This window comes from Martes martes, assembly GCF_963455335.1.
Source record: "Martes martes genome assembly, chromosome: 17".
Classification (NCBI taxonomy): Eukaryota; Metazoa; Chordata; class Mammalia; order Carnivora; family Mustelidae; genus Martes; species Martes martes.
In genome coordinates this window covers 1516235-1534308 of record NC_137905.1, presented here as the reverse complement: position 1 = coordinate 1534308, position 18074 = coordinate 1516235, and the positions used below count along the sequence as shown (strand labels likewise).

General features: G+C 63.4%; 2 protein-coding genes across 4 annotated transcripts in view; both read left to right on the top strand.

The window, feature by feature from the left end:
- ZC3H18 (zinc finger CCCH-type containing 18) overlaps positions 1 to 11491 on the top strand; it is a 60348-nt gene extending 48857 nt beyond the window's left edge. For all 3 annotated transcript variants that reach the window (XM_080827889.1, XM_080827887.1, XM_080827888.1), the window contains 10 exons: positions 2258 to 2449; positions 3320 to 3445; positions 5150 to 5254; positions 6461 to 6604; positions 6941 to 7000; positions 7805 to 7965; positions 8192 to 8388; positions 8863 to 8959; positions 9946 to 10042; positions 10603 to 11491. In XM_080827889.1, coding sequence (XP_080684015.1) covers positions 2258 to 2449; positions 3320 to 3445; positions 5150 to 5254; positions 6461 to 6604; positions 6941 to 7000; positions 7805 to 7965; positions 8192 to 8388; positions 8863 to 8959; positions 9946 to 10042; positions 10603 to 10816 — 1393 coding nt within the window. In that variant the 3' untranslated portion in view covers positions 10817 to 11491. The remainder of the gene's footprint in view (positions 1 to 2257; positions 2450 to 3319; positions 3446 to 5149; positions 5255 to 6460; positions 6605 to 6940; positions 7001 to 7804; positions 7966 to 8191; positions 8389 to 8862; positions 8960 to 9945; positions 10043 to 10602) is intronic.
- Positions 11492 to 12561: 1070 nt separating this feature from the next.
- On the top strand, positions 12562 to 17424 carry IL17C (interleukin 17C; the record flags this gene model as incomplete). The annotated part of the gene is made up of 7 exons (XM_080827779.1): positions 12562 to 12616; positions 14043 to 14130; positions 15576 to 15659; positions 15742 to 15907; positions 16122 to 16181; positions 16473 to 16801; positions 17163 to 17424. 7 exons carry the CDS (start codon positions 12562 to 12564, stop codon positions 17422 to 17424), a joined length of 1044 nt encoding a protein of 347 aa, XP_080683905.1.
- Positions 17425 to 18074: the final 650 nt, after the last annotated feature.

Below are 18074 nucleotides of genomic sequence, written 5' to 3'. Positions count from 1 at the left end.
TGTTACCCCCAGAGTGCGTGTGAGAGTCTCCCTGGGGAGGAAACGTTGACTCTCAGAGACGGTGGTGGCCTGCTTTGGCCACCACTGCACCCTCAGTGGATTTCTTTGCCGGGCTGTGAAGGGGAGGGGCAGCGGCACTCTGTCCTTTCTCCCCCTCTCTGCTACCGGAGCTCCCAGTACAGTTAATGGTGAGAAGAGGAGTCTGTCCCTCGCTTTCTCTCTGCCCTGCTGCCCTGTCAGAGGATCTGCAGACTGGCCGAGCTGGGCCACCGTGGTCACTAAGGAAGAAGCCCACACCGCGTTCTTAGGACGAGAGTAGCACAGGATGTAGGGGGTGACGGCAGCCCCGGGCTGGCCTGGGACAGGCTGGAATGGACAGGTTTCACTTCCTTCCGCGATTACTTTTCCAGTAATACAAGCTTGTGAGCTTATATGGTAAACACTCTTGGGGTTTAGGGCCAACATAGCAGGGATTTTATGCTTCAGTTTAATGCATCCTTAGGGCGTTTTTTAAAATGTTTTCTTTAAATTCAGTTAGCCAGCACGTGGTACATGATTAGTTTCAGATATAGTATTCAGGGTGTCTAGCATTTGCATAGAACACCCAGTGCTCATCACATCACGTGCCCACCTGAATGCCCGTCACCGAGTTACCCCATCCCCCCCCACCCCTCCAGCAACCCTCAGTTTATTTCCTAGAATTAAGATTCTCTTACAGTTTGCTTTGTTCTCTTTTTTCCTCTTTCTTTATGTTCATGGGTTTTGTTCCTTAAGTTCTACATATGAGTGAAACCATATGATAATTGTCTTTCTCTGATTGACTTGTTTCACTCGGCCTAATACCCTCTAGTTCCATCCACGTTGTCACAAATGTCAAGATGCCATTTCTTTTGCTGGCTGCATAGTATTCCATTGTATATATATACCACCTCTTCTTTATCCATTCATCTGCTGATGGACATCTAGGTTCTTTCCATAGTTTGGCTATTGTGGACATTGCTGCTGTAAACATTTGGGTGCACGTGCCCCTTCGGAGCACCACGTTTGTATCTTTACAGTAAATACCCAGTAATGTGATTGCTGGGTCGTAGGGTAGCTCTACTGTCAACTTTTTGAGGAACCTCCATGCTGTTTCCCAGAGTGGCTGCACCAGCTTGCACTCCCACCAGCAGTGCAGGAGGGTTCCCCTCTCTCCGCATCCTCGCCAACATCCATTGTTTCCTGACTTGTTGATTTTAGCCATTCTGACGGGTGTGAGGTGGCGTCTCATTGTGGTTTTGGTTTGTATTTCCCTGATGCCGAGTGATGTGGAGCACTTTTCATGTGTCTGTTGGCCATCTGGATGTCTTCTTTGCAGAAATGTCTGTTCAAGTCCTCTGCCCATTTCTTGACTGGATTATTTGTTCTTTGGGTGTTGAGTTTGATAAGTTCTTTATAGATTTTGGATACTAGCCCTTTATCTGATATGTCGTTTGCGAATATCCGCTCCCATTCTGTCAGCTGTCTTTTGGTTTTGTTAAGTGTTTCCTTTGCTGTGCAGAAGCTTTTGGTCTTGATGAAGTCCCAGTAGTTCATATTGGCCCTTGCTTCCCTTGCCTTTGGGGATGTTTCCTAGGAGAAGTTGCTGTGGCTGAGGTCGAAGAGGTTGCTGCCTGTGTTCTCCTCAAGGATTTTGATGGATTCCTGCCTCACGTTGAGGTCTTTCAGCCATCTAGAGTCTATTTTTGTGTGTGGTGTCAGGAAATGGTCCAGTTTCAATCTTCTGCGTGTGGCTGCCCCATGTTCCCGGCACTACTTGTGTAGGAGACTGGTTTTTTTTCCATTGAACGTTCTTTCCTGCTTCGTCAAAGATGAGTTGGCCATCAGTGGAGGGCAACAAGTAATTTATTGGCCTTAAACGAAGAATTTGTTTTGCACCTGCTGTGTGCTGGCTCTAGAGAGAACATGGTAGACAAGGCCACCCCATCCTTCCCACAGTTTGCAGTATGGTGGGGAATTCTGTAAGTCGTTACCCCCAAAAAAGTGAGTACCGGTGTGGTTCGTTTCCGTGAAGGAGAAAGACATGTTCCTCCAGGAAGGACACTTGCGTGGAGACCACCCGTGGTGTGAGCTCTGCGGCCCCGGTGGGTGGCCTGTTACTTGTCAGGCTCCCCCTGAAGCAGGCGCGATGCCGCCATCCTGCCTCTCGGTTCCCTTCACCCAACAGCACTGCTGTCATAGAGCGCGATCCCAGAGTGGCTAACACCTCTGATTTTAGCCGTCAAGCTGAGCCACCAAAGAAGGAGGCCGCCGCCGCGGGACCGCAGGTGAAGCGAGCAGATGAGTGGAAGGACCCTTGGCGCCGGTCCAAGTCTCCCAAGAAGAAACTCGGGGTGTCCGTCTCTCCTAGCCGGGCACGAAGGCGCCGGAAAACATCAGCCTCGTCGGCCTCCGCCTCCAATTCCTCCAGGTAAGGGGCCTGGCCGGTCACGGTGACGGGGCGTGGACGCTGCCGGAGGGCTGTACCACGCTGGCCCAAGGACAGTCAGCAGGGCTCGAGGGGCATCTGTCTAGAAGAGATTCACTGAGTAACTGGGGTGCTGGGGCGTCAGCGGCAGACAGAACCAAGGCTTACAACTTCCCTAAGGCTTCACACCCCCAAAAGGAACGGTTGACCTCAGCCAGGATGCTGGCAACCCAGAATGGAGACCCAGTGAGGGGGCCAGCGAGGGGGGCAGAGCTCACACAGTCCCTCTGGGAGAGACCCCACGAGGCAGAAGGCTAGGAGGACGGCATGAGCCCCGTCATGGAGGCAGCCCCTCTCTTGCTGCTGTCTGTATGGGCTGCAGGGTGATTGGGTGTGAACAAGCAGGCAGGCCTGTGGTGGGGGTGGGAGGCCGGCAGGAGCCCGCCGTGCTAGACAGGGACTGGGGAGGTCAGTGCCGACCCAGGGCTTTCATTACGTACACAGATGGGTAGAGAGGAATCCACGTGTGACCGCATGGGGGGCTCTGTCCAGCCAGGGCCTGGATGCTGTCCGTCAGCAGTAGTGAGCACACACCTACCCACGTCTTGCTTTCTAAACATTATTCCCACCAGAAAGGGGATTGGCCTGCAGCATGCCCACAGAGGTGTCCAGAGGGTGGGTGGGAGTAGTTGTGTGGCCAGGTGGCTGGGTGTGCACAGGCAGGGACGGAGGACGTGGGGGGTGGCGGGAGCAGGTGGGCGTGTCGCCATGTCACCTGGGTCCGCACCTGAGGATAGCAGGTCAGCCGCGGTGGCCAGGCTGGAGGTGGAGGAAGACCGGCCCCTCCCCCATCCCTGTCCTTGGACACTCTAGGTCATCGTCACGGTCGTCATCATACTCTGGCTCCGGCTCATCTCGCTCGCGCTCCCGCTCGTCCTCCTACAGCTCCTACTCCAGCCGGTCTTCCAGACACAGCTCGTTCTCAGGCAGCCGGTCCAGGTACGTGCGGGGCCGGCCGCTGCGGGCAGTGGGGGCGCGTCTGGGCACGGCCGCTCTGTGCACCGGCGTCCTGCCAGGCACCCGGCTGTTCTCAGAACGTCCTGAGCTGCGTTTCGAGGTCGCTTCTGAGGAGTGTGTGAAATGTGTGTAGGTCGCCAGATAACAAGCTGCAGGCGCCGAGGGCTCAGCGCACGGGGCCCGTGTCGGGAGTCGGCTCGGAAGCGGCCCCCCACGGCCTGTGTTGTGCGTGCGCTAAAGCCAGAAGACAAGCCACTGTGTGGCCACGTCCTGTGGACTTGCACTGTCCACTGGGCCACTAGCCACGGGCGGTGATTCGTATTCTCATTCAATTACGACTTTAAAGTGTGCGCGCCCTGACTGCAGGGCTCCGAGGGCGTTTCCGTCTTCACAGGAAGTTCTGTGGACGCCTCTAGAAAGGTCAGACAACACGTGTGTTTTTCCCACTGAAGAGAGACACTGGCGTTTTAGAGGATTCTCCATTGTCGTGTGTGTAGGGACAGTCGTCGGTTAACATAACAAACAGGCCTATTCAGGCTCTGTGTCGGCTGCTGCCCTTTGCCGCCCGTTCAGGTGGCCTACGCTGCACGTGCACCCACGTGTCCTGCCTCCAGGGCACACCTGCGTGGGGAGACCCCCGGCCCCTCTCCTTTCCCTTCCTGCCATTCAGGGTTTAGTTAGGACAGAAGTGCGAGGCCAGAGGACGGTGGGGACTGGAGGGCTGCCCGTGTGGGGGCCTCCACGCGGTACCCCCCGCCCAGCTCCACCATCTCCATGGGGCACCGCAGCTGCCCGGGAAGGCCACAGCGGGGATGAGACGAGAGACCCCGTTGTCACAGGTGGTGCCTGGGCTGCGCGCACACAGTGGGGCGCAGGGTTGTGCTCTGGCTCCGGCCGTCTGGCAGTTAGCGGGGGCGTCCGTCCCCTGGGGGGGTTCCCCAGCCCAGCCAAGGAGCGTCAGGCGGGAGGACCCAGGCACTTCCTCCGCACCCCTCTGTCTCTAAAACATCAGGGTGTGTGACTGCAGGGGCCCCACCTTATTTGACCGGTGCCATTGCTTGGTGGAAAATGGGGCCGTGTGCGCGACAGTTTCTAAGTAGGAAGGAAACGCCAGCGCAGGGGCCTTTTGGAAGCCTGCCTCCCGTGGGGTGCAGTGCTGGATCCCGGGACAGAGGAGTCGTCGGCCTGGCCAGGCCAGCCTCCAGAACTTCCCAGCCAGCGTCCCTGTCCTGGGGCTCTCCGTCCTTGCCGCCCACACCTGAACCTGGAGCCCGTCACCGTTTGCTGCCACAGGCGCAGCGCCCGGCCTTGGCCGGTCCCTCCCTCGTGCTGCTCGCCCCCGCCCTCCCCACCCCACTTTCCAGCCCCCTGGGCCTTAGGGCTCCGCTCCCCCGCTCGGCCCTCCGTCCTGCCTGTGTCACCGTGTCCGTGCTGGACTTCCCAGCAGCGCAGAGTGTGTGCCCTCCCCGCCCCGCCCTCACGGCCGCCGGCAGGATCTGTCACTGCTTCGCCGTCTCGTGTGCCGCAGGGGAGCACCAAGAGCTGCCCGGAAGCCGTTTCGGCCGTGAGGCAGCTGACGAGAGCCTTGCAGTAGCGTTCTCTGTGGAGCGCGGCGACATCCCTAACGTGCTCCCCTGCAGACGGGGCGCTGCGGTGCTCCCTCCTCATGCGTCTGCGTCCTCCTAGGTCCCGCTCCTTCTCCTCGTCTCCCTCCCCGTCTCCAACGCCGTCCCCACACAGACCTTCTGTTAGAGCCAAGGGGGAGCCTGCTGCGCCGCCGGGGAAAGTAGGGTAAGTGCCCCGTGGGGCAGGCTCGCCTGCTGTCCTCCTCTCCCCTGTCGCCTCCGTGAGGAAGTCCCAGGGAGAACCCTTGGCGGGTGGGCAGAGGTGTCGGGGGATCAGGCTTGGGGGCCACAGGCCACAGACGTAGCCTCTCTCTTCCTGGCCTGTGGACTTCAAGGCCACGCTCACCTCGGCACGCCTGCACCCCTGCGTGGACCGTGCTGATGGCCGTGCTCCTTGGGGTCGGACCGCTGTGCCTGCCAGGAGCAGGCCCTGCTGTTTTTCCCAGCGGGCAGGAGGGAGGTGGTTCTCGTCGTGCTTCCAGGGCCGTGTCCAGGGTGTGCGGACAGGGCCGGCCTGCCAGACTGGCCTCGTTCACGCGTGCTGCTCCAGGAGGGGGTCCCACTGATCCTCATCAACAGCTGTGACTGACGTGGCAAATTAGAAACTCCCGGCGCTTGCCGTCCGGTTGCAGCCATGCCCACGCCCCCCCCAAAAGGGAAAGCAGGCTCCTTTCCCGAGCAGAGCGCTGAAAGGCAGCCAGTGGTGGCGTTGACCCTGCACCCTGGGGGCGAGGCCGGTGCCCGTCGGAGGCGCCAGCACCCCCCTGCTTTGTCCCCTGTCCTCACGTGTGCGATTCACTTAGCGGCCAGTAGCCTGGTGCTCGCCAGGTGGACGGCGCCAAAACGCTCCACGCTGCCGATGGGCACCCGGAATGGAGGCTGCCAGCAGCCCTCGGGAGCGTGTGGGCACCCGGAGCTGCCCACTCCCGCGGAGGGAACGGTGTGCAGGCGTAACTGATGCCCGGGCTCGCAGCCGTCCAGACCGGGCCGTGTGACGGGGCGTCGCGAACACGGGAGGCGGCACGTGCGCGCGTCTCAGCCGCCCCCGTCGCCGTGCTAAGCGGCTCGCCTTTGCCCACGACGCGGATCCCTGCTGCTTACACCGGCACCAGGACGGTCAGCGGGGCCCTCGCCCCACACTGACAGCGCAGAAAAGCTTTTGGGGTCATTCTTCATATTGCAGTGCGGGTCCCACACGTGAGCAGTCCTGGCGGCCTTGGAGGTTTGCCCCGCGAGTGGGGCCGGCGGCCGGAGGGGAGGGCACGCGGCTGAGGAAGCACGGCGCCCGCTCCGTGGTTCTCGGGGCTCTTCACGTGGACCTGTCCTCCACCCGTGGGGCCGGCTCTGACCCTGCCCCTGTCTCCCGTCACAGAGAAAAGTCAGTGAAGAAGCCAGCCCCACCTCCAGCCCCGCCTCAGGCCCCCAAAGCCGCTGCTCCAGCCCCCGAGCCCGCCAAGCCGGGAGACCCGCGGGAAGCCAGGAGGAGGGAGCGGCCGGCTAGGAGCCCCCCCAGGAGGTAAGTAAATGGGCTTCAGGCTGGTCACCTGGGGCAAGTCGCTGAGGCTGGGGCCTGCCGGTCCCTGTCCTGTGTGGCTCTCCTGTCACGGCACCTCCCCGAGCCTCAGTTTCCCCCAATCACGACGACAGAGGTGTGGTCGTGCGGGACGCAGGCTCCCCTCGACACCGAGGTCTCCCCCAGAACGGGGCAGTGCTGTTGTGGGACGCTGAGGAGAAGGCTGGCGTCTTTCCTTGGAGGAGAAATCGCGCTTGGAAGCGCGCGGCGCCCCACGCCCCGTGAGCCGGCCGGTCGGGGGCCGCGGCAGCCACACGGAGGCCCTTCTCTGTGTTGCAGGCGGACGGTCAGCGGCAGCGGCAGCGGCAGCAGCTACAGCGGCTCCAGCTCCAGATCCAGGTCATTGTCAGCCCCTCCCTGGCCCCCTGAACCCTGGCCGCCTCCCCCTCGGGCCCGCACACGGGAGCCCTCCCGCCGGCCCGCCCGTCGTGCTCGAGGCGCCCAGGGGCCGGCCAGTCAAGTAGGAAAGAACGCGGCGCCTGAGCTGTCGGAAGCGAAGACGCCTCCCGCCAGTGCTTAGATTCCCGGAGCGGACACGCTCCTGCATTTCCAGGCAGCCCAGAGCTTCCTCCGAGAGGTTTAAAGACCCAGTCTCTAAACAGAACTGGGCCCTTGCTCTCTCCCCCGGGCCTTCCGGTGTTTTCTGAGCCTCCAGGACTCCGCGGCCTGCCAAGTCCACATCCTCATCGCTGCGGGAGCCGTGGCCGCAGCGCCCGCGAGCCGGCCGCCATCCCTGTGTTTCCCAGAGCCGCATGCTGGGCCAGGGCAGCCTCCGCTCCGGGGTCTGGTGTGGCTGCAGGGCAAAGCCTCCCCTTCTCGGGCCTCGTAACCTGGGCCCTCGGCCCTGTCGTCACCGGCCTCACTCTCGTTTAGTCATTCGTCATACGTCCCTGCCCAGCAAACAGGGTGGCTGCTTATTTGTGCGAGGGCCCTCGACTCCGTGATGGGGCGTCCCTTCACCGTGGGGCACCTTGAATCCTTCCACTGTACTCCCTGGAGTCTCCGGTGTGCTGGTGCATGTTCTCAAAACCGGAGGCTGGGGAACGTGGGCGTGGACACCCACGACCGGCCCCCGTGGCCTCTGGCCCCCGGCCGTCTCGCCTTTAGGGCCGCATAGGTACAGACGTGCTTGTGTGTGTCCAGGTCCCTGAGCGTGAGTAGCGTCTCCTCGGTGTCCAGTGCCACGTCGAGTAGTAGCTCAGTGCACAGCGTGGACTCAGACGACATGTACGCAGACCTGGCCAGCCCCGTGTCCTCAGCAAGTTCACGGTCCCCCACCCCAGCCCAGACCAAGAAGGAGAAAGGTACAGGGGGTCCTCGTGTCCTGGGCATTGTGGCTGCAGAGGCGGGCAGGCTCTCGTGGAAAGAGGGTGTGCGCACTGCCTCACTTGGTGAACGGGAAAGTGCAGGAACCTCCCGGCTCTGTCCCACGGCCACGCGGCCTGGCTGAGAGCACGTCCCCCCTCAGGAGGCCCACAGGAGACCACCGTGCCGGGATGGCGACTGTGACTTAGCGTTTGTTGTTGGCAGGAAAGTCTAAAAAAGAAGATGGGGTCAAAGAGGACAAGCGGAAAAGGGACTCGTCCGCACAGCTGCCCAAGTCCTCGAGGCCCTCTGCCGGCGGTAAACCCCAGCAGCCCACGGCCCCCCAGCAGGTGCCCCCCGGGCAGCCCCAGCAGGGCACGTTTGTCGCCCATAAGGAGATCAAACTGACGCTGTTGAACAAGGTGAGGCCATGACACTGCTGGTGGCAGCTCCGGAAGTCCAGCCCCCGGGGGTGTCCGACTTCCGGGGGCCAGTGAGCGGCGGTGGCTGGACACGGCCCACTTGTGCTGCTGCTCTGATGGTAGAGACGAAGCCCAGTAGCATGTCCTGGGAGATGAGAGTGTCCGGGGGTGGTGGCTTCTCTCCCCAGCCCTTTTCCGCGTGGCTGGGCCTGTGTGAGCTGACGACCCCAAGGCTCCCTCGACTCTGAGGGCAAGATGCTGAGTTCCCTGGGGTGCTCTCCAGGGCTGGTGGCCCCCGGGGAACAGTGTCTGCGGTACCTTCGCCGCAGAGAATGAAGGCCTGAAATCCTGGCCTTGCCTCTCGAGCGGTGGGACCGGCACCGCTGTGCTCCCTGCTGCCTGCGGGGGCTGGTGCCGCCCAGTGGCCAGCGTGTCAGGCCCGCCATCCTCACTGTGTTCCCTCTGTCGTTCCAGGCGGCCGATAAAGGGAGCAGGAAGCGCTATGAACCGTCGGACAAAGACAGGCAAAGTCCTCCTCCAGCCAAGCGGGCTAACTTATCCCCAGACCGAGGTGAGCGTCCCGCCTCGGCGGGGCTCCGCGGGGCAGAGGGCCGGGGCCCGTGCGCTCATCAGGACGGGCTCGTGTGGGTCTGTCCGTCAATATTAAGGTGTTAGAAGTTAAAACTTGGGAGAAGGTGTCAACATTTATTAATGGTAAGGTAACAGTAACAAAGTATTTTATTTTTAAACTAATAACATTATTTATGAAAAATAACTACTTTCCACGAACAAAAAACGATCGTCCTTGTTTTTTCGTCTCTGAAAATGCCTTCTGCGTCCGGCTGACAGACGGGAGGCTCCAGTCCTCCTCTCTGCGATGGCAGGGGCACGTGCACTCGGGGGCGGCAGAGGGCGGGCGGGGGGGCTCGGCACCGCAGTTCCACCCCAGCTGTCCACGGGCCGTCTTCCCGGCCGGCTTTGATCGCTGGTGCAGAGCCGTCCTTCCTCCCTAAGCAAGGGCAGGGGGCCTGTCGGGAGCAGGAGGGGGCGCCCCTCGCCTGTGCCGCCGAGCCCGGGAACGTGCGCACCCGCCGGGGCCGAGAGGCGGCTGCCGCGAGAGCCTGTGTGCTCCGCGGGCGCCGACCACCCTTGCCGCCCACGCAGGCCTCCGCGCTCGCCTGACAGCGGGGCGGCAAACACCCCGGCTTCTTGGTTTTACCTCTTTTTCCTACCCTCTCCTACCTGTTTGTTCCCGGTTCGCAGGTGTGAGTGATGAGGGTCTTTGTGTCGGGTAAGTGGGAGCTCGGTGGCCTGTCTGGACCTCAGCCTCCGTGGGCTCCCGGAGCTTCGCTTTCCAACATGACTGGCGCTGCCCTGTCCCTTCCTTCTGACCGACTCTGCCCTTTGCCTCTTCCTGTGAGAACGCACAGGCCGGACTGAGCTGCAGCGACGCTGGCCCGGGGTCACTGGCCTCCGTCCAGGCTGTCCCAGCCCTGTCCATACACACCAGCCCACTCTCGGCTGGGAGCATGGTCTTACCTCGCCCGTGTCGTCCAGGTTCTCGGGATCGGAAGTCCGGCGGGAGACTCGGCTCCCCAAAGCCAGAGCGGCAGAGAGGCCAGAATTCTAAGGTGCCCGTGGCCCCACCAGACAGGTGAGCGCCCCACCCGTGCCCTGAGCGGACCCCACGGGCGCCGGGGCCTCAGGGCTGGCCAGCCAGAGCGTTGCTGCCCCGCAGCAGGTCCTAGAACAGGGGCCCCTGGCACGAGGCTTCCTGGTGCTCCCAGCTTCTCCCACCTTCCCCGTCGGCCCCGGAAGCAGGGCGGAGAGTTCCTCCTCGCAGGAGGTCATCTGGGAGGCCCTTCCCCACCACCCCACTGCTCAGGGTCATGGGCCAGGTGGGTCCCGGACTCTGCTAACCTTGGAGCCCCCCACACACCCCGGCTCTCGGGGCTGCTCCTGGGTCAGCGGCATGGGGTTTCTCCCCACCGCAAGGGGAGGCCGCAGAGGGACCAGAAGCGGGAGGGACGGGTCAGCAGGGCACCAGCCGAGCCCTGGACGCCGCGCCCCGTTCGCTCTCCGCAGCCGAGGGCGCGGGGAGGGGGGGGGGGCGCGCACGCCAGCAAGGCCGGTGGGAGCCGCCGCCGTCCGGCGTCCTCGCCCCGCGGGAGGCGCCCGGCGGACCCTCTGACGGCCTCCCTTCCCCCCACACAGGAAGCGCCAGCCGTCCCCCCAGTCCAAGAGCTCCAGTAAGGTCACAAGTGTCCCTGGCAAAGCGTCCGACGCCGGCCCCGCCGGCTCCGCGTCCGCCGGCACGAAGTCGGGGAAGGCCAGCACGCTGTCGCGGCGCGAGGAGCTGCTCAAGCAGCTGAAGGCGGTGGAGGACGCCATCGCGCGGAAGCGCGCCAAGATCCCCGGCAAGGTGTAGGCCCCGCCGGCCGGCCCCGCCGCGGGGGCGACTCGTGGGTTTGGGACTAGCGCGAGCACAGCCGTCTTGGATTTTGAAGTTCGTGTCTCATTTTGGCTGTGAATCTTTTTAAAAATTAAAAAAAGAAAAAAAGTTTCTCAGCTGGAAAAGAAGCCACCCGTGATGAAGAGGATGCTGGATCCCGGTCTTCTCCCGACCAGGCCGACGGAAGCAGCCCCGGCCCAGAGCAGAGGTCCCGCCGGACAGAGGCAGGCAGGCCGGCCGGCCGGCCACGGCAGGAGCCGGGGCTGGGCGTCAGGGTCATGTAAATGAGCAGTCCCGGGCCCCAGGGCCACCTGCCCGGCTTCCCTCCCCCCTGCCAGCCAGCCTGCCCCGCGCCCCGTCCTCCGCACGCGTCCCGGAGCGCCGCGAGCTCCTGAGCGGCCGCCTCCCCACCCCTGCCCGGCCCGGGTCAGAAAATAGATCTATATTCTTGACTGAAGTCCGATCGGGAAACACTTCCTGTCTTTTATTTTAAGCCTCAGATTGTTTTAGTTGATCTAAAAAGGAAAAAAAAATACAGAAAAGACCAAAAAAAAAAAAAAAAAAAGGCTGAGGGTGTTGTTGGGCGTCTGTCTAATGTGGAGGGTCTTTTTTTGAGGGGTCTCCTAAAATAAAGTATTTTGATAAGCACCGTCTTGCCCTGGTGGTGATGATTCCCTGGGCCTGGCACACACACACCACCACCACCCCCCCCCCCCGGCATGTTAGCCGCCCGCCCCACGTCGGCTCATGGAGGCTGAGGATGCGGGCATCCCGGAGGCCCTACTAAGGAGACGCCCTTGGCGCTGCTCTGCCCCTCGGCCCCCGTGGGCGGGCACCTGGCGTGCTTGTGGTGGCCCTGGGCCTGGCGGGGCATCCTGAACACCGGGGCCCCCCTCTACTCGTGCCGGTGACCTGTCTTGCCTCAAATGGGTCCCGGAGCAGAGGAGCCAGGAAGGGCGGTTGTCGGGCTAGGCCGGCCCCCGGCCCCAAAGCTGGTGTGCACAGTCGTCCCCCCCTTCCCCTGCCATGTGCACACAGGCAGGCTTGACAGGTCCTGAGCCCAGGACCGCCCTGGGGTCCCGACGCTGTGAGGAGCTTTGAGCAGGGCCGTCCTCCTGCCCGCCGCAGCCCCTGCTCGCCCTGGAGAGCCCCATCCCACCAAGACCAATGAGGAGGAGCCCTGGTGCTCACCGCAGCCCCGTCTTGGAGGAGTGAGCTCACCGAGGGGCACCAAGGCCTTGAGGGGCCCCCACACCGTCTGGGGGTGTCAGCACCCCTCCGCACTCAGATGGCTTTAAAACAAGTTCTGTAAGTGCTGGCGGACAGAACACCCCCTGGGGCCTGTGCCGCCCCCTGACCCTGGTTCTGGGGAGGCTGCTGCCCTGGGCCGGGTCAGCAGGCAGCAGCCCCGGGGCTTCTCTCCTGCACTGGGGACCCGCTGAGCTGCACTCAGGCACTCTGCCCAGGCTGGGTGGCCGGTGGAGCGTGGGAGCGTGGGGGCCTGGGGGTGGACAGCATTCCATGAGGCCACCAAGTCCTGCAGGGTGTCTGGGGCCTCCTACGCCAGTGACCTTGCTCCTGGGTCTCAGCAGGTTTTCAAGGCTTATCTGATCTGCCTTTGGGTCAAAGCTGGGTACAAAGGGAACTCCCATTCTCTGAGTGGGAGGCCTTCGAGGACACAGAGCCAGAAGCCCGGGCACGTCGGGGGCCATCCTGACCCCATGTGCTCTGTACTCCCGGGCCGCTGCACCCCACAGGCCAGCTGGGAGCCCACAGGTGAGCCTACCACACGTCCCTGTCTGCACGTAGCTCTCCTTGCCCCACCGACCTGGCCTGGGCCTCCGACACCGAGGCTGGAGCCATGGCCCTGGTTCCCTCAACCCAGCCCGGTGTGAACGAGCATGAGCTGTCTGGGCCCATGGCGCCTCTGGGCCCGACTCAGTAGTACCTGTCCTGGGAGGGGTAAGGGGCACAGCCTGAGCCAACCCTCCCCCTGCCCAGTCGGGTGCCAAGAATTTTGTGGAAGGAACATTCCAGCCCAGGCATCTGGAAAAAGGAAGCCTTGTTATGTAATGGATCCTTGGAGATGTTTGCGCTCCGGGGAGCGTGATGGCTGAGATCCTGGCTGCGGTTAACATGTAAATAGTGGCCGTGATTAAGGGCCGTCCCTCCAGTTCCATGTCTGTCCACCAGACTGACCCCTGCGTCCAGGTCCAGTCTTCACAGCTAGAGCAGCCCTGCTGCGTTACACGTGCTGCCCCAACCCACCCCCACCTGCTTGCCATTTCTCCCACCCCAGGGCCTTTGCACGTGCTCTTTCCTGTTCCTAGAACTCTGACCTAACTCCTCACACTAACTCTCATGGTCCCAGTCTACGCGGCCTGTCCCCTCAGGCCTTCCCTAACCACCTGGCTCCTGCTAATACCCCCCCAACCCCCACCGCAGCCTCTCTCCTCGTCTTTCTTAAGTGGATAATGAAAAAGAAAACAGGGGCGCCTGGGTGGCTCAGTGGGTTAAAGCCTCTGCCTTCGGCTCAGGTCATGGTCCCAGCGTCCTGGGATCGAGTCCCACATCGGGCTCCTTGCTCAGCGGGGAGCCTGCTTCCCTTCCTCTCTCTCCGCCTGCCTCTCTGCCAACTTGTGATCTGTCTCTCTGTCAAATAAATAAATAAACTCTTTAAAAAAAAAAAAACCAGAAGGGGTTTTTATTTCTTAATTTTGTCACTCAACTGTGAGATACAGTCTCCAAGGTCATGAGTGAACATGCCAGGCTCACCCGGCTGCTCGTTTGCTGAAAGTGAGGTTTCTGTGGGTTTCTCTCTGGTCGTTCACAGCAGCTGCCGGGGCGTCTGGGCCTCCTCCCCCGCCCTCCCCCACGCGCCCAGCCCCCAGCTCTCCCCAGCTTCAGTTGTCAGCCGCCCCCCCCCAGGGCAGCTGGCAGCTTCACTCAGCAGGAGACTGAAGGAGGCTCGCGGTCCAAGGGGCGTGGTTGGAGGGCGGGGCCTTCTGGGACATCGCCTCCGGGACGCCCTCCAGTCTTCCTCTGGCGGCGCCTTTCCAGTGTTGCCCAACCCCGGACTTCCGCGCTTGCCTCAGCCACCCGCAGGAATGAGGTGCCGCCCAGGCCCCCGCCCTGCATCCTTCCGGCCTTAGTACTGCCGGCCAGGACCCCCACCCCCTGGGCCCTGCCCCTCGTCCCCTAGGGCAGCTCCCCCCCTGCCACCCCCTTGCGGACCGGCTGTCGGGACCACTCGGAGCCGCCCCTGGTGGCGGCACCATGAAACGGGTCAGGTGCGCGGCCTGGTCCCAGGGTTCCTCCTCCCAGCAGGGTGCCCACCCGTGAGCTGTTCTGGAAAGGCACAGAAGACCTGGAAACTGCCCCCGCCCATGGGGGGCTGGCGTGGGGGGATGGGCAAGGCTGGGGCGTGTGTGCCCCGTGCAGCCTGCGGTGCCCCCACAAGAGCGCACCCACCAGGCAGTGGCGGCAGAAGGGACCATCTTACTTTTCGTTTCATAAATGACACCCGTGTGCGTGTGCGCAGACCCCACACACACACACAAAGGAAGGTGAGACCACGGCACAGTGGGCATCTCCCTTCCAGCACCCGCAACTGGGAAACTGTCACCCCGTGTTACTCCCCAAGGAACCAGGCTCGCCCCTCTTCCCCTCGTTGCGGTGTATTTATGGAAGCCCGAGGCGCTGGGCACAGCTCTATGCCAGGGCGGCCGTGGGACCACTCCACCGCCTCTGCCCTCAAGGGGCTCACACGGCCTCCTGGGGGGACACGAGAGGGACTAGAACTCTCCCGAGACAGGAGGCAGCAACGGTCAGTCGTCAGCAGTCGGCGGTCGGGCGCCCAGGAGGGGCGTCCGGGAAAGCTGGCCTGCGCGGGCGCACCAAGCAAGCCTCCAGCCTCCGCCCTGGAGAGGGGGTCCTGGGTTCTACTCTGCACCCCCCAAGAGACATTGACGTCCTGGCCCCCGTCCCTGGGACGAATGAAGGGTCTTGGTTCTTCAGACCTTTCTGAATGAGGGTAGCAGCGTCCCTGCACAGGAGAGACGCGGCCCCGGGGAGAGCCGTGTGAGGACGAGGCTGGGCTTGCCGTGACGCGGCCACGAGCCGAGGGACTCTCGGAATTACCAGCAGCCCCAGGAGCTCCGAGAGGGGGGAGCGGTCCTCCCTTGGAGACCCCGGAAGGACCGGACCCTGCCCACAATTTGATTTCCGTTATTGTACGAACTAAAGCGGGGGGAGGGGTCGTGATCTCCCCATTGCAGAAGGTATACGAGCAGAGCCCTGATGACCAGGGACCAGGACTCCGTAGGCAGGAGCAGCCCTGGGAACTCTGCATCTATCTAGCCATCTGTCGGGAAGGAGCATTTCCTCCAGGCCAGCGAGGGGCAGGGTCTCCCCTGACCACGTCCTGCTCCCCGGGAGGGCGAGGGCCACAGGGCAGCCCCCTCGCAGGTGCAGCCGCCTGTGAGGACCAGGAGGGCAGGTCCGGGCTCCCCTAGGGGGTCTTGGAGACTTAGGGAATGGTGCTTGCCTGGTGCCCAGCCTAGTCACTCCCCTGCCCTCCGACCCTGCTAAGCTGGGGGACGCTTCATCCTAGGGGTGGCCGTGGGACCCAGGGAGTGGTGGCCAAAGCTGCACGCAAGATCGCTTCCAGCTGTCCCTTTCTGGATAACCAAGGGGCCTGGACGGTGGTCAGGCAGCCCCCTCCCCCCCACCGCAGCCGCAGCCTTAGGGGGGGGAACTTCCTCAAATGCAGCTTCTTTGACGTTTCCGAGGCGTCCTCCCCCGCGTCCCGGGCTTCTGGGTGAGGTTTCCTTGAGCAAATCCGCAGAAAGCCAGCCCAGACCCGAAACGCTGGCCGGCCCCCCGCCCGGAGCCTATTCCAGACTCTCCCACCGGCCCCGCTGGAGGCGGACACGGGGCCCCTCCTGGACCATCTCAGAGAAAAAAACGGGACCAACGGCTCGTCCCCAGCCTGGGGAACGAGGAGCCCGAGCCCTAGATGAGTCCAAGCCGTCCCAGCTTGCCACTCAGGGCAGGGCCAAGCGGCAGGTACCCCCGGTCCTCAAAGGAGCTTCTGCTTCTGGGTTCCTTTTGCAAGGCACGGTCCCTCTGGGCGGGGAGGGAGAGGAGTGGGGTGGGAGGAGGGCACGGTGGGGCCTGGGAGTGGAGGAGGAAGTGCAGCCGGGCACTTCCCCAGGAGGAAGCGGCTCCGGATTTTCCCCAGGTGTGGCTGGAGGTATAAAGGGCACCCGGCGGCCTCCAGGCCCGCAGCGAGTGCACCTGCCTCTCTCAGCCCCGCGCCTCGGCTGCCATGGTGAGCCTGGTGAGCCGCTGCTCCCCCCACGCCCCCACCTGCACTGTGCCGCCAGCCCCCAGGCAGAGGATGTTGGCACCGGGTCCAGGGAAACCCCAAATCTGGGGACAGGAGAGAGCCAGGACCCCGCAGCTCTGGTGCTCTGGGGAGCCTGGCCGGAGGGCTCAGTTTCCCTCTGGGTCTCCGTTTCCCCAACTGTAGAGGGAGGGCCACACCCCATCTAGGGCAAGCTAGGAGGCCAGGGGGCTGCCCCCTTCCCTGGGCACCCCCTGACCTGACCACCCAATGCCTGTCCACCAGCTCCTCGCCGGCCTCTTGCTTCTGCTCCGGCTGCCCGCCAGCCCAGCCCGCCACGGCCCCCAGCTCTGGGGGGGAGCCCACCCCCACGGGACCTCACGCTGCTATTCGGCCGAGGAGCTGCCCTTGGGCCAGGCCCCGCCACACCTGCTGGCTCGGGCCGCCAAGTGGGAGCAGGCTCTGCCCGTAGCCCTGGTGGCCAGCCTGGAGGCGGAGGGCCACAGAAGGCGGCATGACGGGCCTCCGGCTGGGACCCAGTGCCCGGTGCTGCGGCCTGAGGAGGTGCTGGAAGCCGACATTCACCAGCGTTCCATCTCGCCCTGGAGATACCGGTGAGGGCCGTGGACTTCCCGGGGGACTGGGGTCCCTGCCCCGTAGGGTTGGGCCAGTCCCTCCCCTCTCTGAGCCTGGGTGTCTTCGCAGCTAGAGGAGCTGTCACCCCCCGGCGGGAGGGCAGGGCCCACCCCCCGAGCCCCTGGCAAGACTGCCGGGAGCCTCCACCCCCGGGGCCCCTGGGACAATTCCGCATGAACGCTGGAGCCCCTGCAGGGGGAGCCGGGCGGGTGGGAACGGGGCCCCACGCCACCTGCCCTGCAGCCTGGTTTCCTCAGCCCACGTCGGGCCGGGGGCACCCTGAGCGCTAGGCACAGCCGGGGGTGGCGGGCAGGGGCCTCACCCCGTCTGTCCCCACAGCGTGGACACCGATGAGAGCCGCTACCCGCAGAAGCTGGCCTTCGCCCAGTGCCTGTGCCGGGGCTGCATCAGCGCCAAGACGGGCCGAGAGACGGCGGCGCTCAACTCCGTGCTGCTGCAGCAGACGCTGCTGGTCCTCCGGCGCCAGCCCTGCTCGCGGGACGCCACGGGGCCGCCCACGCCCGGAGCGTTCTCCTTCCGCGCGGAGTTCATCCGCGTGCCCGTGGGCTGCACCTGCGTCCTGCCCAGGTCGGCACAGTGACTGGAGGCCTTAGCTGCCTTGGGTGGCATCGGGCAGGCCGTGGGTCTCCCCCACAGACTGGACAGTTGGGGTCTCTGCGAAGAGGGTCCCTACTATTTATGGGTATTTATTGGTTATTTATTTGCCCCCTGGGGTCCCCGGGGAGGTTCGGAGGCTCCAGGCCTCGGGGGTGAGAAGGGGCCCTGAAGAGCTGTGTCCCTGGGCCTGCGGGGTCACCCTGCGCCGGTCAGGCCCGTCTCGAGACTCGGTTTACCCTTTCTGCAAAAACAGTTGGGCTAGAAGGAATCATTTTATTCTTCAAGAGCTTCGGAAACAAAATGTGTTCTCATGTCCCCTCCTTGTCGGTGGTTCCCCGGGCTCCCCTCACACCTTCACCAGCCTCAGGCTGGTCCCGGCCCCCAAGCTTCCCCTTCCCAGCCCACCCCCAAGAACAAGTACCCTTGTATTTCTAAAACAATCATTTATTCTAAGTGTAAGTGTGTTTTTAATTGACAAATGCCCCCAGAGCACAGCGTCGGAGGCAGGGGGCAGTGGCTGAAGGCACCCTCCTCACCCTCACCCCTGCCTGGCCCGAAGCGCAGCTGGTCCTCCAGGGCAGCCGCTGGCCCCGGATCCTGCATCCTTCCAGAAATGTCTGTGCGCGAACCCTG